Source organism: Conger conger, chromosome 16, assembly GCF_963514075.1.
Source record: "Conger conger chromosome 16, fConCon1.1, whole genome shotgun sequence".
NCBI lineage: Eukaryota > Metazoa > Chordata > Actinopteri > Anguilliformes > Congridae > Conger > Conger conger.
The window spans coordinates 39,859,159-39,876,725 of NC_083775.1; the positions used below are offsets into that span (position 1 = coordinate 39,859,159).

The following is a 17,567-nucleotide window of genomic DNA, read 5'->3' on the forward strand; positions in this document are numbered from 1 at the left end:
AGTCGGACGCTGTTAGTGATCGTGTTCCCCAGGGCATGGCAGGGTTTAGTCAGATGCTGTTAGTGATCGTGTTCCCCAGGGCATGGCAGGGTTTAGTCGGATGCTGTTAGTGATCGTGTTCCCCAGGGCATGGCAGGGTTTAGTCGGATGCTGTTAGTGATCGTGTTCCCCAGGGCATGGGAGGGTTCAGTGGTTAGGGGTCCCATTCACCGCTCTCTACCAAACCCCCGCTGGTTCATTGGGCGTGCATGCTAAAGCCCCATTTGAAAGGTCTTCCTCTGACTGCACCCTATGCAAACTTAGCTGTAGTCTTTGGTGTGAAAAGAAACAGGCTGGAATGTTGGTCGTTACACATTCCAAATTAGGGTGGGAATCGGAAATGCTCAGCCCCACGCTGCCCTCCAAATTCATGTTAAAAAAAATTATTATAAATAAATAAATGAATTAAATAAATTATAAATAATCATTATTTGGATGATCTTTTCATAATTTTTCACTAATGCTTATTGCATAATACATGAAGGTTTAAATTGCAGTATATAATCTTTGAAGAGTATATTGAAACTCCCAGAAGGACGTTCCCTTAGTGTTTACAAAAACAGTGCAGATTGTGTTATTATTTAATAATAAGAAGAATATCATATGGTTATTCATTTCTTATCGTTGATACTATTATTTGTCTCTTTCTCTGTACAAACTAAAGGCTTTAAAGTGTTGTGAATGTTAATGTCTCTGTGCTGCTGTCATATTGTCCTGCAGCTCCAATGCTCTTGTGTCTACATTAATGCAGCCAAATAAACACTTTTAATGTCATACTTTTTCTTGGTTCATTTTGCTGTTCAACCTGGCTCTGTGTTGTTTTTCTTTAGGGGAAGTATTGGGACTGTAGCACACATTTTGCTGTGTTTTGTCTCTACTCCAGCACATTGGATTTCAGTCAGCACGTAGAAATCACAGCTCTGCAAAGGGGCTGGCAGGCCAGGGAAGACCTCTGCAGTTGCATAATGAAGAAAAAAAAAACATACCTGTCCTACAGATCTGAAACACTCTTCGAGAGGCAGGCGTGAGGTTACAGTTTGCCTCAGAAGTACCTAAAAGAGCCTGCAGAGTTCTGGAAAAAGGTCTTGCGGGACAGATTTCAGAGTGATAGCGAGAGCAAAGTGAAATTGTGCTCCTGGAAATAAAGTGTGTCATGGTCTGTTTGCCTTTGGTTTCATAGCACACTTTCTGCAAAGCGTAAATGTTTTTGGTCGTATAAATAACAGTGACATCCGGAATGTGGTCTGGAAGGTGCTGGGTCGGACACACCCCTGAATGCAGTGAAGTTATGTGCCTTATGTGCATTGTCTCTATCCACAGGATTCCTTTCCACCTGTACTGAGGTGATTGAGGTCATGTGATACAATGAGGACAGCAATTACCACACTGCCTACCCTGACCACACAGCTGTTCTCAACATTTTAGGTTAAAAGTTCTAAAGATTACAGGCGACTGTTTGACTCAACCTCTAGTGGAAAAACATTGTGAATGCAATACCTTTAGTGAGAGGATTGAACATTGAACCGAAACCGAAAGTTTCTTTCACAGAGGGAGTGACTGAATCTGAGCTGCATGTACAAAAATACTAATCAAATACATAATGATACATATTTATTTTTAATTTACAGTTTGTGACTGAGGGGCCCAGTTTGTGATTGTGGGGCCCAGTTTACGGATGGGCCCTGTTTGACCGTTGATCATCATCACCCTGTTTAAAGAAAGAAGTAGCCTGGGGTTCGGCCTGGGAAAGAGGTGACGCAGAGCGAGAGAGACGTTGACTGTAATGTTGGCTTTGCGCCTCTAGGGGGCGGCATTGACAATGAATGGGGACTCAGCAGGGTTGATGTGTTGAAGTAAGAGTCAATGGAGAATTTGGGGGCAAACCCCTAACCACAAGACACACACAACAAGGCCTACATTTAGTATTTGGAGAACATTGGAGACGTAAGACTGGGTTAACCACGAGACGCGCACAAGGCCCGCATCCATACTCACTGTAGAACGTGGTGTCAGCCAATCAGCTTCCAGGATGGAAACAACCCGTTTTCTGTTTTTTAATTAATGGTACATCTATCATGTCGCTCTCACCAAGGAAGATGCCGCAATTGCCTTTCCCCGGAGGAGACAAAAGTTTGCGCTATTAACAGTAAATTCTGTTTACTTCTTAGCAATGTGAATATGTGTGGTTACGATCAGGTTATCTAGTTTGCATGCAGTGACGTTCGAGCCACTGCCATTCACATTACCTACTCTGGCAGCATGGGCAGTAAGCTAGCTAGCTTCCCATTTGATGATTTTAGAAAAATTTACTTTGCAAATTTATTTTCAAAATTGTCATTTACTCGTTGTTGTGGGGGTGATTTTAATGTTGCTTTCAATGTACAAAAACAACGCTGGTCTGACAAGCTCCATTCATTTCCAAGGTCTAACAGACATTTTATTTCATTTTATTTTATTTGTGATTAAGGACTGCGAACAATCTGTCCTGCTTTTGTGTTTGTGTGTGTGTGTTTTATTCAGACAGGTAGAAAGCAGATAGATATAGAGAAGGGATCACAGCTTGGCACGTGCCATAACAACAGATCAAATCTGATTACCCGAAGACACCGTCACCGTACGTACCTTGAGATCACATCTGCCGCAAAGCATGTTCGTTTGTTGGGTATAAATAGATATTGAAGATTAAACAGGCTACAAATTCTTTGGGGGGGAAAAATCAGACACATTACGTAATGAATGAAAGTGGAAAACCGGAGAAATGGTCCATGCAGTAGCTAAGCTGGAGATGGACTAATAGAATGCAGTTAGCGACTGTATGGGCGTACGTAGAGATGAAAGAGAGTTAATCTGAAAGATGGAAATAATGACATAGGCGCTCTTCCGGATTCTGGGCAAACAGAGGATCAGGATCATTTATTTCCCTGGCCCTCATTTGCCTCTATCAGTCTGGGCTGTATGCTGGGGCTACAGATTATTGATACGCTTATGTAATTCAAATGCATGCTAATGTGTAGGTCTCTGTGAGACGTCCCTGTTCAAAGAAAGGTTAATAATAATAATAATAATAATAATAATAATAATAATAATAATAATAATAATAATATACAGTACAAAGGCCTGCTGTATATACACTACCGTTCAAAAGTTTGGGGTCACCTTATCGTTTTCTGATTGAATATTGTCTGTTTATAATCAAACAATTCATACGTGGTGAAAGCATGCAGATATTTTATTATAGGGTATTTTTATACATTTTGGTTTCACCATGAAGCAATTACAGCACTTTTAATATGTAGTCCCCCATTTCCATGTTTGAGACAATTTAACATAATGTCAGATAATAGAGTTATGTTTTGTATCTGGTTACATGTCCTTTGCCTGCCATGACTTCCTGATGTCTTTGACCAATCAACATCATCAGAGTGGGGACATCTTATTTTCAGGTTGTCCTACAAGCAATACTGAAACTCTTTGCATTTGAATGGATCTCTATGGGAATGGGGGGGTGAGACAAGATTCAGCTTTAAATTATGCTGATACAGTATGGAACACATTTGTTGGTTAAATGGCTTTACGTCATCAAGGGTCCATGGTATCAAATGAGCCTCTAACAATCATGCAAAAACAATTGTTTTTAATGTAATTTAATCTTCAAAAGATGAATTTTTTGGAGTGAAAATGCATGAAAAACCTTCGGATCAGCTGGAAGCCACGTGCTGACAGATTTAAATATGGGTCCGTTTTTGTGTCAGGTGAGTACTGGTGTACTTTACTTCGGCTGTTTGGAGAGTTATTAGAGTGAACAGTGATATTTGGAAATTGCCATGATAATCACCAGTGTGTCCCGGCTGTTCGAGGGTTTAGAGAACATCTGTACTTATGATTTAGGTCCTAAATCATCAAAGCTTGTGCTGACGGGTCACAAAGTTGATCCAATGAGTAGAGCTCTTCAGGCTAGTTCAGTGAGCAAGCTGCTGAACCCCCATGGAACATGAAATATAAGACTATTAGCTAAATTTCAGCTGGACTAAATAACAGCATTTTAGTGTTGTCGTGTATGAGTGTGCGTGGGCAGGTGTGTGTGTGTGTGTGTGTATGTATGTGAGTGTGTAGGTGCATGAGTGATTGAATGTGTGTGTGTTTTTTTGTGCATTAATGAGTTTGTGTGTGCACGACTGCGTGTGGGTGCACGTGAAGCGCGACAACGCAACTGATACGTAACCATAATATTGCTGTTGGGCTGGCAGTGTGCATGTGCGTGTTTGCATCTGCAGACCTGCAGAGCATGGCCTGTAGCATAGTGGTTAAGGTACATGACTGTAGTGTAGTGGTTAAGGTACATGACTGCAGTGTAGTGGTTAAGGTACATGACTGTAGTGTAGTGGTTAAGGTACATGACTGTAGTGTAGTGGTTAAGGTACATGACTGTAGTGTAGTGGTTAAGGTACATGACCCTGTAGCGTAGCGGTTAAGGTACATGACTGTAGCGTAGTGGTTAAGGTACATGATTGTAGCGTAGTGGTTAAGGTACATGACTGTAGTGTAGTGGTTAAGGTACATGACTGTAGCGTAGTGGGTAAGGTACATGACTGTAGCGTAGTGGTTAAGGTACATGGCTGTAGCGTAGTGGTTAAGGTACATGACTGTAGTGTAGTGGTTAAGGTACATGACTGTAGTGTAGTGGTTAAGGTACATGACTGTAGCGTAGCGGTTAAGGTACATGACTGTAGCGTAGTGGTTAAGGTACATGTCTGTAGTGTAGTGGTTAAGGTACATGACTGTAGTGTAGTGGTTAAGGTACATGACTGTAGTGTAGTGGTTAAGGTACATGACTGTAGCATAGCGGTTAAGGTACATGACTGTAGTGTAGTGGTTAAGGTACATGACCCTGTAGCGTAGCGGTTAAGGTACATGACTGTAGCGTAGTGGTTAAGGTACATGACTGTAGCGTAGTGGTTAAGGTACATGACTGTAGCGTAGTGGTTAAGGTACATGACTGGGAGCCGCAAGGTCGGTGGGTCGATCCCTGGTGTAGCCACAATAAGATCCGCACAGCTGTTGGACCCTTGAGCAACGCCCTTAACCCTGCATTGCTCCAGGATTGTCTCCTGTTTAGTCTAAATTGACTGTAAGTCACTTTCGATAAAAGCATCAGCTAAATAACATGTAATTAATTAATGTGTATGTGTCTCACAACATGTTAATTTTGTTCAGATTATGTAATGCACAAGTAGTCCTGGCAAATTGCTTAATATGGTAATGCTGCCTGTGAATATGTTTGAGTAGTGGTTAATATGGTAATGCTGGCTGTGAATGTGTTTGAGTAGTGGTTAATATGGTAATGCTAGCTGTGAATGTGTTTGAGTCGGGGTTAATATGGTAATGCTGGCTGTGAATGTGTTTGAGTCGGGGTTAATATGGTAATGCTGGCTGTGAATGTGTTTGAGTAGTGGGTTAATATGGTAATGCTGGCTGTGAATGTGTTTGAGTAGGGGTTAATATGGTAATGCTGGCTGTGAATGTGTTTGAGTAGTGGTTAATATGGTAATGCTGGCTGTGAATGTGTTTGAGTAGGGGTTAATATGGTAATGCTAGCTGTGAATGTGTTTGAGTAGGGGTTAATATGGTAATGCTGGCTGTGAATGTGTTTGAGTAGGGGTTAATATGGTAATGCTGGCTGTGAATGTGTTTGAGTAGGGGTTAATATGGTAATGCTGGCTGTGAATGTGTTTGAGTAGGGGTTAATATGGTAGTGCTGGCTGTGAATGTGTTTGAGTAGTGGGTTAATATGGTAATGCTGGCTGTGAATGTGTTTGAGTAGTGGGTTAATATGGTAATGCTGGCTGTGAATGTGTTTGAGTAGGGGTTAATATGGTAATGCTGGCTGTGAATGTGTTTGAGTCGGGGTTAATATGGTAATGCTGGCTGTGAATGTGTTTGAGTAGTGGGTTAATATGGTAATGCTGGCTGTGAATGTGTTTGAGTAGGGGTTAATATGGTAATGCTGGCTGTGAATGTGTTTGAGTAGGGGTTAATATGGTAGTGCTGGCTGTGAATGTGTTTGAGTAGTGGGTTAATATGGTAATGCTGCCTGTGAATGTGTTTGAGTAGGGGTTAATATGGTAATGCTGGCTGTGAATGTGTTTCAGTAGGGGTTAATATGGTAGTGCTGGCTGTGAATGTGTTTGAGTAGCCATTTTGACTGTATAGACCTGCCTCTCCCTTTAGGTTCCCTATGCGGCACATTAATGGAGTTTAGTGGAGATTATGGCTGTGTGACAAAGCCCCAGTGGTCTCACTTGTTTTGCTAAAGGGTGATTAAACATCCATCCATCCATCCATTATCTGAACCCGCTTATCCTGATCAGGGTCGCAGGGGGCTGGAGCCTATCCCAGCATACATTGGGCGAAAGGCAGGAATACACCCTGGACAGGTCGCCAGTCTATCTCAGGGCACACACACCATTCACTCACACACTCATACCTACGGGCAATTTAGACTCTCCAATCAGCCTAACGTGCATGTCTTTGGACTGTGGGAGGAAACCGGAGTACCCGGAGGAAACCCACGCAGACACGGGGAGAACATGCAAACTCCGCACAGAGAGGCCCCGGCCGACGGGGATTCGAACCCAGGACCTCCTTGCTGTGAGGCGGCAGTGCTACCCACTGCACCATCCGTGCCGCCCGTGATTAAACATATAAATCAAAATAATAATAACCACCCACCCCCACCTGTCATGGTTAGTGGCTGTGAATTTGGTTCTCAATTTTCTAACTCAAACCTGACACCCACCCACTCCATGTCCCCACGTGTTGGTAGGTGTTCTCTAGGTTCTAATGCAATGCTAAATATGTTGATATAGATGAGTAATGAACTGAAATGGCATAATAGTTGCCAGATTTATTATGGAAAAATGTGTAAATGTCCACACACAAAATCTCCAGAAGCTATTACTCTCTCCCTTTCTCACCCCATGCATCCCTCCCTTTCTCCTCTGTCTTTCCGGGTATTTCATATCTGAGAATTCTCCCTCTTTAATGCTCAAATGAGAGGTATTCTGTCAGGAGGATTTGTCATCCTCCATCTGCTCCTTTTAAATTCCCATCATGGGGATTAATCTCTGTGGAAATGTGGATCAGAGGCGATGTTGTTTGTTTTTAGTATTTTACATGTTTTTTTGATTCCATTCATAAATCACTCATCTTATTTGTGTTTGATCCGTCCTCTTGTGCTCCACGTCAATAACATCCCCTCCCTGCCCTCTTTCTCTTCCATCTGTTTCTCCTGCTCTCCCTTCTCTGATTCTCTCCCTCGGCCCCTCCTTTGTCAGTGTTCAGTGTCTGCAGTGACCTGCCAGTCACAGCCAAAAGCACTTTTACTTGCCAAAAACCCCCCAGAAAACCCAAATGAATACATTCCTAGCTGAATTACGCAAGCTATGCTTCGAATTAATTCACATATGCACATTGAATCCCAAATGTAGAAAAACACAGGTCAGTGTTCTTGTGTCTATGTTGTTTTAATAATTAGAATGACCTGCATCACCAATTTCAAGTAGGTCAGTTATAAAATAAATATTATTGTATTATACAAATCAAATGTAGATTTTTCAGAACAATATACACATATGTAACAGTCTGGATCTAAGATGCAGTCTTCTCTTTTTCTTTCCATTTTCTTTTTATTTTGTTGTGGTCTTCCTCAGTCCCTCTGTCACTGGCTTGACATCATTTTGACAAATTCTGTAAGATAAAGGAGAAATAAAGGGATGAACTCTGCAGTGTGAGATAAAGGAGAAATAAAGGGATGAACTCTGCAGTGTGAGATAAAGGAGAAATAAAAGGATGAACTCTGCAGTGTGAATACAGGGATGAACTGTGCAGTGTGAGATAAAGGAGAAATAAAGGGATGAACTCTGCAGTGTGAGATAAAGGAGAAATAAAGGGATGAACTCTGCAGTGTGAGATAAAGGAGGATGAGCTCTGCAGTGAAAAAGGAGGGAGGTGAGTGACGTAGTCAGTGGTTCAGATGTCTGAGACCCCCCGGGCTGGAAATGAGACCCCGGGCAGGAAGTGAGACTCCCCGGGCTGGAAATGAGACCCCCGGGCTGGAAATGAGGCTGCCTGTGATCTCTTCCTGTAATTAATGGATGGCTCTATGTCACGGTGACCTAAGCCTTGTTCCTCAGGTCAGCCTGCTCTGCTGCACTAATGAACGTGGCTGAGTGCAGGTAATAGTATCTCCCCTAGAGTGAAACTATCGCTTAAGTGAGGCAGGACTATAACCGCAGAGAGAGAAAGAGACACACAGACATGGGGTGAGACAGGACTGTAAACTCAGAGAGAGACACACAGACGTGGGGTGAGGCAGGACTATAACCTCAGAGAGAGAGAGACACAGACGTGGGGTGAGGCAGGACTATAACCTCAGAGAGAGACACACAGACGTGGGGTGAGGCAGGACTATAACCTCAGAGAGAGACACAGAGACGTGGGGTGAGGCAGGACTATAACCTCAGAGAGAGACACACAGACGTGGGGTGAGGCAGGACTATAACCTCAGAGAGAGACACACAGACGTGGGGTGAGGCAGGACTATAACCTCAGAGAGAGACACAGAGACGTGGGGTGAGGCAGGACTATAACCTCAGAGAGAGACACAGACGTGGGGTGAGGCAGGACTATAACCGCAGAGAGAGAGAGACACAGAGACGTGGGGTGAGGCAGGACTATAACCTCAGAGAGAGACACAGAGACGTGGGGTGAGGCAGGACTATAACCTCAGAGAGAGACACAGACGTGGGGTGAGGCAGGACTATAACCGCAGAGAGAGAGAGACACAGAGACGTGGGGTGAGGCAGGACTATAACCTCAGAGAGAGACACAGAGACGTGGGGTGAGGCAGGACTATAACCTCAGAGAGAGACACACAGACGTGGGGTGAGACAGGACTGTAAACTCAGAAAGACACACAGACGTGGGGTGAGGCAGGACTATAACCTCAGAGAGAGACACACAGATACAGGGTGAGGCAGGGCTGTAACCGCAGAGAGAGAGAGACACACACAGACGTGGGGTGAGGCAGGACTATAACCGCAGAGAGAGAGAGACACAGATGTGGGGTTGGTAGGACTATAACCGCAGAGAGAGAGAGAGACACAGACGCAGGGTGAGGCAGGGCTGTAAACTCAGTCCAGCATTGTTCAATATATACATTCATGAGTTAGCCGTGCTACTGTAACAGTTGGCAGCCCCTGCTCTGTTTGACAAACACGTAAAATGTTTGCTCTATGCAGATGACCTGGTCCTGCTGTTGCCCACGGAACAAGGGTACATCAACACCTGGATCTGCTGGAGCAATACTTCCAGAACCAAGCCCCGGCAGTAAATTTAAAAAAGACAAAGATCATAATTCTTTCAAAAGAAGCCCAATTATCTCTGTCAGAGATAAACAGCAGAGATTGATCCTGACACACTCAGTGACAACACCCTTGCAATTGAAAAAGTAAAACAGAAAAACTCATGGTTACCAAAGAAAGAACAAATAATATGTGGTCAGTGCAAGACGATGAAGACAGAGATGCATTTCCTCCTAAACTGTAGAGAATCTTCTATAATTATGAGTGACATCCAGAGCTGGATGGACAACCACCATCTAAAGCTCAACCCAGGTAAGACTGAAATGATATTCATCCCTGCTAATACCTCTCCCCATCTGGATCTCTCCATTTCCCTAGGGGATACCACACTCACGCCATCACCCAGTGCAAGGAACCTTGGCGTGGTGATGGACAGCAGACTGCCCCTGTCCAAGAACATTGCGGCGGTAACCCGGTCATGCAGGTTCTTCCTATACAACATACAGAGAATCCGCCCCTTTCTCACCCCCTACTCGACCCAGCTCCTGGTCCAAGCGACAGTTCTGTCCCGCCTGGACTACTGCAATTCCCTCTTGGCTGGCCTCCCAGCGTCCGCCATCAGACCCCTCCAACTTATCCAGAATGCAGCAGCTCATCTGGTCTTCAACCTTCCCAAATACTCACACGTCACCCCCCTGCTTACTTCCCTCCACTGGCTGCCTGTCATGGCTCACATCAAATTCAAAACATTGGTGCTAGCCTTCCAAGCAGTTAAGGGGTCTTCCCCAGCTTACCTACAAAATATCATCAGACCCTACACCCCTGCCAGACCTCTTCGTTCAGCCTCCACCGGCCGCCTGGCACCTCCCCCTCTCCGAACCTCCACCTCTCACTCATGACTACTGTCTGTTCTGGCTCCATGGTGGTGGAACAAACTCCCCGTTGAGGTCCGAACTGTAGAATCTCTCCCCACCTTCAAGCGCAAACTGAAGACGCATCTCTTCAAGCAGCAACTCTCCCCTTCCCTCCCTACCTCCCTGTGAACCTTAATTGTTATCTTTCTGTGATTTAATTTGTGTATCTGTATTTTTAGTTGGCTAGGTAAGCAGTGTTTGGATAGTTAAGTTTGGTCACCTTTGCTTTGTTGTTTGTTTAAAAAAAATATATTATTTTTTTTTTTTCAAATAGGCCCTGGTCCTTATCTTTGTTGTACAGGTAACAGTTGAAATTGTACTTCCCTCTAAGGTCTTTCAGCGCACTTATCCCCGGTTATGGGTATGCACTTTGTTGTACGTCGCTCTGGATAAGAGCGTCTGCCAAATGCCATTAATGTAAAATTATTTAAAAAAACTTATCTTCCCTATAAAATTATAAAAAAATTAGAAGCACAAAAAAAAAAAACAATTGCGGCACAATACATCTCACCCTGCTATAACCTGAGGGGCACTAAGTGACCATCCTAACAAACACAATACATCTCACCCTGCTATAACCTGAGGGGCACTAAGTGACCATCCTAACAAACACAATACATCTCTCCCTGCTATAACCTGAGGGGCACTCAGTGACCATCCTAACAAACACAATACATCTCACCCTGCTATAACCTGAGGGGCACTGATTGACCATCCTAACAGACACAATAATTGTTTTTATACTTTAGTTGATTCAGTATTAACATTATATTGTTATTGTGTTGTTGTTTTTGTTTTAAGAATGTCCACCCGCATTATTTGTATTGCACTGTATTTTGAGAGAGATAGAACAAGATAAAGAAAGAGAGAGTAAGAGAGAGAGAGTGAGGGAGCGAGAGAGAGTGAGGGGGAGAGGGAGAGAGAGAGAGAGAGAGAGCCACACCCCAGTCAGCTAAGCCCTTGGAACCTAAAGCTAGGGTTACAGGAAACTCAGTAAATGTGAGCTCACAAGTTCAAATATCTGAGTGGGTTCAAATGTCCTCTTCCAACCTGCAGAGCGTGCCATGGGGAAGGGGGGGCCTTGGGGGGGAAGGGGGTTCCATAGGGGAGAAGGGGGTTCTATAGGGCAGAAGGGGGTTCTATAGGGGAGAAGGGGGTTCTATAGGGCAGAAGGGGGGGTCTTGGGGGGGAAGAGGGCATCGGGAGCCTTACCTTCGAAGTCCACCGTGCCGTCACCGTTGTTGTCCGCCTCCCTGATCACGTCGTCGATCTCGCCCTTTTTCATCTGCTCACCCAGCAGCTTGCTCATGGCGCAGCGCAGCTCCTCTGTAGTGATGGAGCCGTCTCCATCCATGTCGAACTGGAGAGCCAGGAAGAGCAGGGACAGGCAGGGAGGAAGAGCGGGAGGAAGAGCAGGGAGGAAGAGCAGGAGGAAGAGCAGGGAGGAAGAGCAGGAGGAAGAGCAGGAGGAAGAGCAGGGAGGAAGAGCAGGGACAGGCAGGGAGGAAGAGCAGGGAGGAAGAGCGGGAGGAAGAGCAGGAGGAAGAGTGGGAGGAAGAGCGGGAGGAAGAGCAGGGAGGAAGAGCGGGAGGAAGAGCAGGGACAGGCAGGGAGGAAGAGCCAGGAGGAAGAGCAGGGAGGAAGAGCGGGAGGAAGAGCAGGAGGAAGAGCGGGAGGAAGAGCAGGGAGGAAGAGCAGGGACAGGCAGGGAGGAAGAGCAGGGACAGGCAGGGAGGAAGAGCAGGGAGGAAGAGCGGGGAGGAAGAGCAGGGAGGAAGAGCAGGGAGGAAGAACATTTTCAGTGCTGCTGGGACTTTTACATTACATTACGTTAATGGCATTTGGCAGACGTTCTTTTCCAGAGAGACGTACAACAAAGTGCAAAGTGCATACCCATAACCAGAGATAAGTGCGCTGAAAGACCCTAGAGGGAAGTACAATTTCAACTGCTACCTGCACAACAAAGATAAGGACTAGGGCCTATTTGATCATCAGATTATTTATTTTTAGACTTATTAACACTCCTATTATGTTCAGATTTTATGACCGGTTTTACATTTGGGGTCAAATTGAGCCCAAATTGAGTGTTGCCTTAATATTGTCAGAGGAGAAGGGCCATAAGTCTAATAAATACCCAATAAAGTACTCACTGAGTGTATATATGCGTGAATTGTGTTGTACGTGTGTATATAGCCAAAACTAATTTCCCACATCAGTCCTTTAATGGCGCTAAAGCTGCCAGCTGCATCCCTGGTGCTCACCTCCCTGAAGGCGTCTTTCAGCTCTTTGAGGCCGATCATGCCAGCAGTCTCAGCCAGGAGCTTCGGTGCCATCAGATCCACAAAGTCCTCAAAATCCACTCTGCCCCCCACTGCAGAATGGAAAGGACAAAACAGGCCTGCCTGAGACCTGGAGCAGACAGTGTGCAGATGTTCTGGGCTGGACTCACAGGCCTGCCTGAGACCTGGAGCAGACAGTGTGCAGATGTTCTGGGTTTGACTCACAGGCCTGCCTGAGACCTGGAGCAGACAGTGTGCAGATGTTCTGGGTTTGACTCACAGGCCTGCCTGAGACCTGGAGCAGACAGTGTGCAGATGTTCTGGGTTTGACTCACAGGCCTGCCTGAGACCTGGAGCAGACAGTGTGCAGATGTTCTGGGTTTGACTCACAGGCCTGCCTGAGACCTGGAGCAGACTGTGCAGATGTTCTGGGTTTGACTCACAGGCCTGCCTGAGACCTGGAGCAGACAGTGTGCAGATGTTCTGGGATGGACTCACAGGCCTGCCTGAGACCCAGTCTGTGCTGCAAAGGATTAATTTCACTCTTGATTTTAGCTGAACTAGGATGCAATTACATTTGAGTTTCTTGGGTGTGTTAAGGGATTATTTGTTGATGTAAGTCTTTGGGAAGCCTTGTGGATGTGGTCAGCCTGGGTTTTTATGACAAAGGCAGGTAAAGACAGGTTTTTTTTAACCCATGGAATTACGTTTTTCCCCTTTCTAGTTGGCAGAAAAGTTTTTCTCCAACCAATGCACCATAATCCTGTACAACCCTGTAGATTGACCTGGCACAATCAGACATAGAACTCTTGAACATGTAATCCTTTGAACTAAGTCTGAATGAGATTCCTGTTTGTGGTTCAGCTATGGAGTTAATGCTAAAGATTATAATATAATTATTTTTTTCAGCAAGCCACTTCATGTTGATGTAGGTGTTGGGTGAAAAACACTCACGTTTCATGTTGATGTTCTGACCCAGCTCAATTAGCTCCATCTCAGTGGGCATGTACCCCATGGTCCTCATCAGATTGCCCAGGTCCTTGCAGGTGATCAACCCATCCTTGTCCTTATCAAATTCCTGAAAGGCTTCTCGCAGCTCTACAGGACAGACCGGGGGGTGGGAGGTCAGTATGCAGTTATACCATATTTCATAATATCTACCACAAACATATACAAGTATCATTGTTATTAATTGATAAGTGCATGTGACACATAGAAATGACTCAATCCTATATGGTATTGTACATACAGTCGTGTTCAAGAAAATAGCAGTACAACATCAGTAACCTGATGAACCACTGTTATTAGTAGTAGTGATATTTCTGCATGGCAAATACTTTACTTGTAGATGTAGTAGTGTAATAGAAGAACAACAGACCCAACTGTCATGACATGCACGCAGTATGTCAGATGACCCCCAGGTACTGAATTCAAGCCACAGTACACTGTGAAGACAGTGAAGCATGGTGGCACAGAAATCATGGTATGGGAATGTTTTTCATACAACGGTGTTGGGTTCATATACCAGGGATCTTGGATCAGTTTGAATACATCAAAATACTTGGAGATTATGTTGCCGTATGCTGAAGAGGAAATGCCCCTGAAATGGGTGTTTCAACATGATAACGACCCCAAACACACGAGTAAGTCAGCAACATCTTGGTTCCAGACAAAAATAATTGAGGTAATGGAGTGGCCAGCTCAATCTCCATTGAAAACTTGTGGGGTGACATTAAAAATGCAGTTTCTGAAGCGAAACCCTAAAATTCACAGGAACTGTGGAATGAAGTTTTTTCATCCTGGGCTGAAATACCTGTTTCTAGGTGCCAGAGGTTGTTTGACTCGATGCAATGCAGATGCACAGCAGTCATCAAAAACAATGGTTATGCAACTAAATATGAGTTCAGTTCAATTTAAAGTGAAGTTGAATCTTGAAAAATGTATTCAGTTTATACAGTTTGAAGAGAGTTTGAAGAGAAAAATGTTGACTGCCATTTTTTTTAACAGATTAATATTCCTTTTCTTTGCTTCTGGTAAAAGAATGCTAACTTGATAAAATTTGCTAATGCTTTGATTTGGAATTGAATGTGTAATGTTTCCTCTACATTTGAAATATTGAACTAAAAGCTATTAAAAAATATTTTCACTTTATTCACTTTTTTTAATGCACTGCTATTTATTTGAACACAACTGTATATGAAAAATATATTTACCATAGATATTTCATGAATTTACCAAATGTTTTCCAATCCCTTTCCATTTCATGAGAAGGCATATATTGCATGTATTCTTCATGAATTATTTTATACAGTATGATACACTGTTTATGTTCAGTATTTTGTACTTTTTCCATTGTATGATTCTTTAATTGTTTCCTTGCACATTTTGATCTGTCTGCTTGTGTTTTCACAGTAAGTTGCTCTGGACAGGAGTGTCTGCTAAACACCCATTTTGTGTTTTATCTCTTTTGATGGCAGACAGTTAATGCGTGTTACCACAGGCTGTGGTATGTACGTAAGAGTAAGCAGTCAGCTGACCAAGATTTGCAGCTGGCAGCCTACATAATGTGCAATTGAGATGCAATATAAAGACACCAAGAGATCAATGAGAAACTGCTAATCCTCTGCAGTTTATCTGAGAATTATAAAAATGTCAAAGCTGAGCATGAGTTCAGGGAAAGAACATGTTGAATTCAGTAAACAACAGACTGGAATAAATTACCTTCTATTTCATCAGCTGTCAGCGATCGTACCTGCAACACAGTTCACAGAAAATAGTTTCACTGTGTACATTCAGTGACTACTTTATTAACTATTTATTAGACTTTAGACTTCTCCTGCTGTAGCCTATCCACTTAGAGTTATGATGCGTTGTGTGTTCAGAGATGCTCTTCTGCATACCACTGTTGTAATGTGTGGTTATTTGTGTTACTGTCACCTCCCTGTCAGCTGTGACCAGTCTGGCCATTCTCCTCGGACCTCTCTCATTAACAAGGCATTTCTGCCCACGGAACTGCTGCTCACTGGATATTTCTTGTTTTCCGCACCATTCTCTGCAAACTCTAGAGACTGTTGTCCATGAAAGGCCCAGCACAGTTGCCTGATTAAATAATTAAATTAATAAGTAGGTGTACAGGTGTTAGTTAGGTGTTCCTAATAAATTGCTCAGTGAGCGTATGTTTAAATCCGTGGAGTACTTTAAAATATTTAAACTCCACATTTTTTAAAATTGTTGTCTCTTTCATATTAATGACAATTTCTTGGCCTGTTTTTTTAAATGTATTAAATAAACAGCCCTACACTGGACAAACCGACCCAACACTGTATAACCCAACCCTGCACTATATAACCCAACCCTGCACTATATAACCCAACCCAACACTGTACAGCCCAGGCCAGCTCTATACAATCCTTGACTGTACACACTATAAAATCTATCCATCCTACTCTGGCACTGCTCAGGCAGTGATCGGCGGTTCTTGTGCTGGAGAGTCAGATGGTATACTTTTTTCTTTTCATCTTCAAATTAAAAACTACTTCTGACCCGAGAAACCAGGTGCAGTGTGTTAACTGTGCTGATCAACACTCCTGCTTTAACTGCCCAAAACCTGCAGACTCTGCAGCCTGGTCCGATGAATGGTAGCACAGGTGCACAGGTAGCACAGGTGCACAGGTGATCAGGTGCACAGGTAGCACAGGTGATCAGGTGCACAGGTGATCAATGATAGAGCACAGACACAGACACAGGCACTTACCACATTCTTCCCCCCTCTGAGAAAGATGCAGGCCGGTCCAAAGCTCATGACTGGCAAGACTGGCCTGCGTGCGCGTGGGAGTGCGCACAGTGTGTGTGTGTGTGTGTGTGTGCGCACGCACGTGTGTGTGTGTGTGTGTGTGTGTGTGTGTGTGCGCACGCACGTGTGTGTGTGTGTGTGTGTGTGTGTGTGTGTGTGCACGCACGTGTGTGTGTGTGTGTGTGTGTGTGTGTGTGCACGCACGTGTGTGTGTGTGTGTGTGTGTGTGTGTGTGTGTGTGTGCACGCACGTGTGTGTGTGGCTGTTGCTTCTCAGCTGTGCGTCTTTTGCTGGAGTCTGATTATGTCAGCCCCCTCTGTCTGAAAAAAAGACAAAAGTTTAGTTATCAACCTGATCTTTGTCCAAAATGTACAGCTCAGAATGTTTTACATGCGAAACTAAGGGGAATTAGTGAATAGAGAAAGGAATCCTTTCCTTCAATTAAATGATATTCTATATCGTGAATGTCGACACAAATGCAAATGTATTTTGTATTATGACATTCATTCATTTTTTAGAATCGTATCCAAATACTCATGAATAATTAACAAGTACTAATTAGCATTTTAGTTAAAAAACAAAATTGTCAGAGTTCATCTTTCTATTTCAATGTGATGAGACACACTATACTTGAGGAATTACAGGTTTGTTAGTTTTTTTTACTGTTTATGTACTGTTAATTTTTTAATTTTTTATCCTATGTACATTACATGCTGGAAATTTATTTTTTGCTGTTATTCCACATTAAATACCCCATAAAAAAGAAATGTCAAAATATATCAAAAAACCCCTCTGTCATTCCGCAGACATTTTGGTTAGTATTTGGTAGCTGTATCTGTAAGTCAAATTGGGAAAGAAAAGTTTTTGTCCAGGAAATTAAGTCATTAATTGAATTACTTAATGTTTGTCTCCGATCATTGAGCTACAGTAGTTTTAGAATCTAAATATGTCTAATATCTCAAAATGCAGCTATCCAGCCAAAATGTCCCTTTTCACCTGCTGTGCCTCCCCTTAAAGATATTCAGTAAATGTCTGTTTTCCAAGTTTAAAGTAAATATATCTACATTTATTCTGCACATATTTTATAACATCATGTATATATATATGTTTTTATCGATGTACTTGAGGTAATCACTGGAATCTGAATCTGTTTTACACAGGGATTCTATTGAGTGAATTT

General features: G+C 43.5%; 1 protein-coding gene across 1 annotated transcript; it reads right to left on the bottom strand.

The window, feature by feature from the left end:
• Window positions 1-7,696: 7,696 nt before the first annotated feature.
• LOC133115433 (calcium-binding protein 5-like) lies at window positions 7,697-16,417 on the bottom strand. Its single transcript, XM_061225346.1, has 6 exons — window positions 16,349-16,417; window positions 15,316-15,346; window positions 13,549-13,692; window positions 12,577-12,686; window positions 11,528-11,675; window positions 7,697-7,785 (listed from the first exon to the last, which is right to left on the bottom strand). The coding sequence occupies exons 1-6, from the start codon at window positions 16,394-16,396 to the stop codon at window positions 7,757-7,759; spliced, it is 510 nt and encodes a 169-aa protein (XP_061081330.1). The 5' UTR covers window positions 16,397-16,417; the 3' UTR covers window positions 7,697-7,756.
• Between the last annotated feature and the right edge of the window lie 1,150 nt (window positions 16,418-17,567).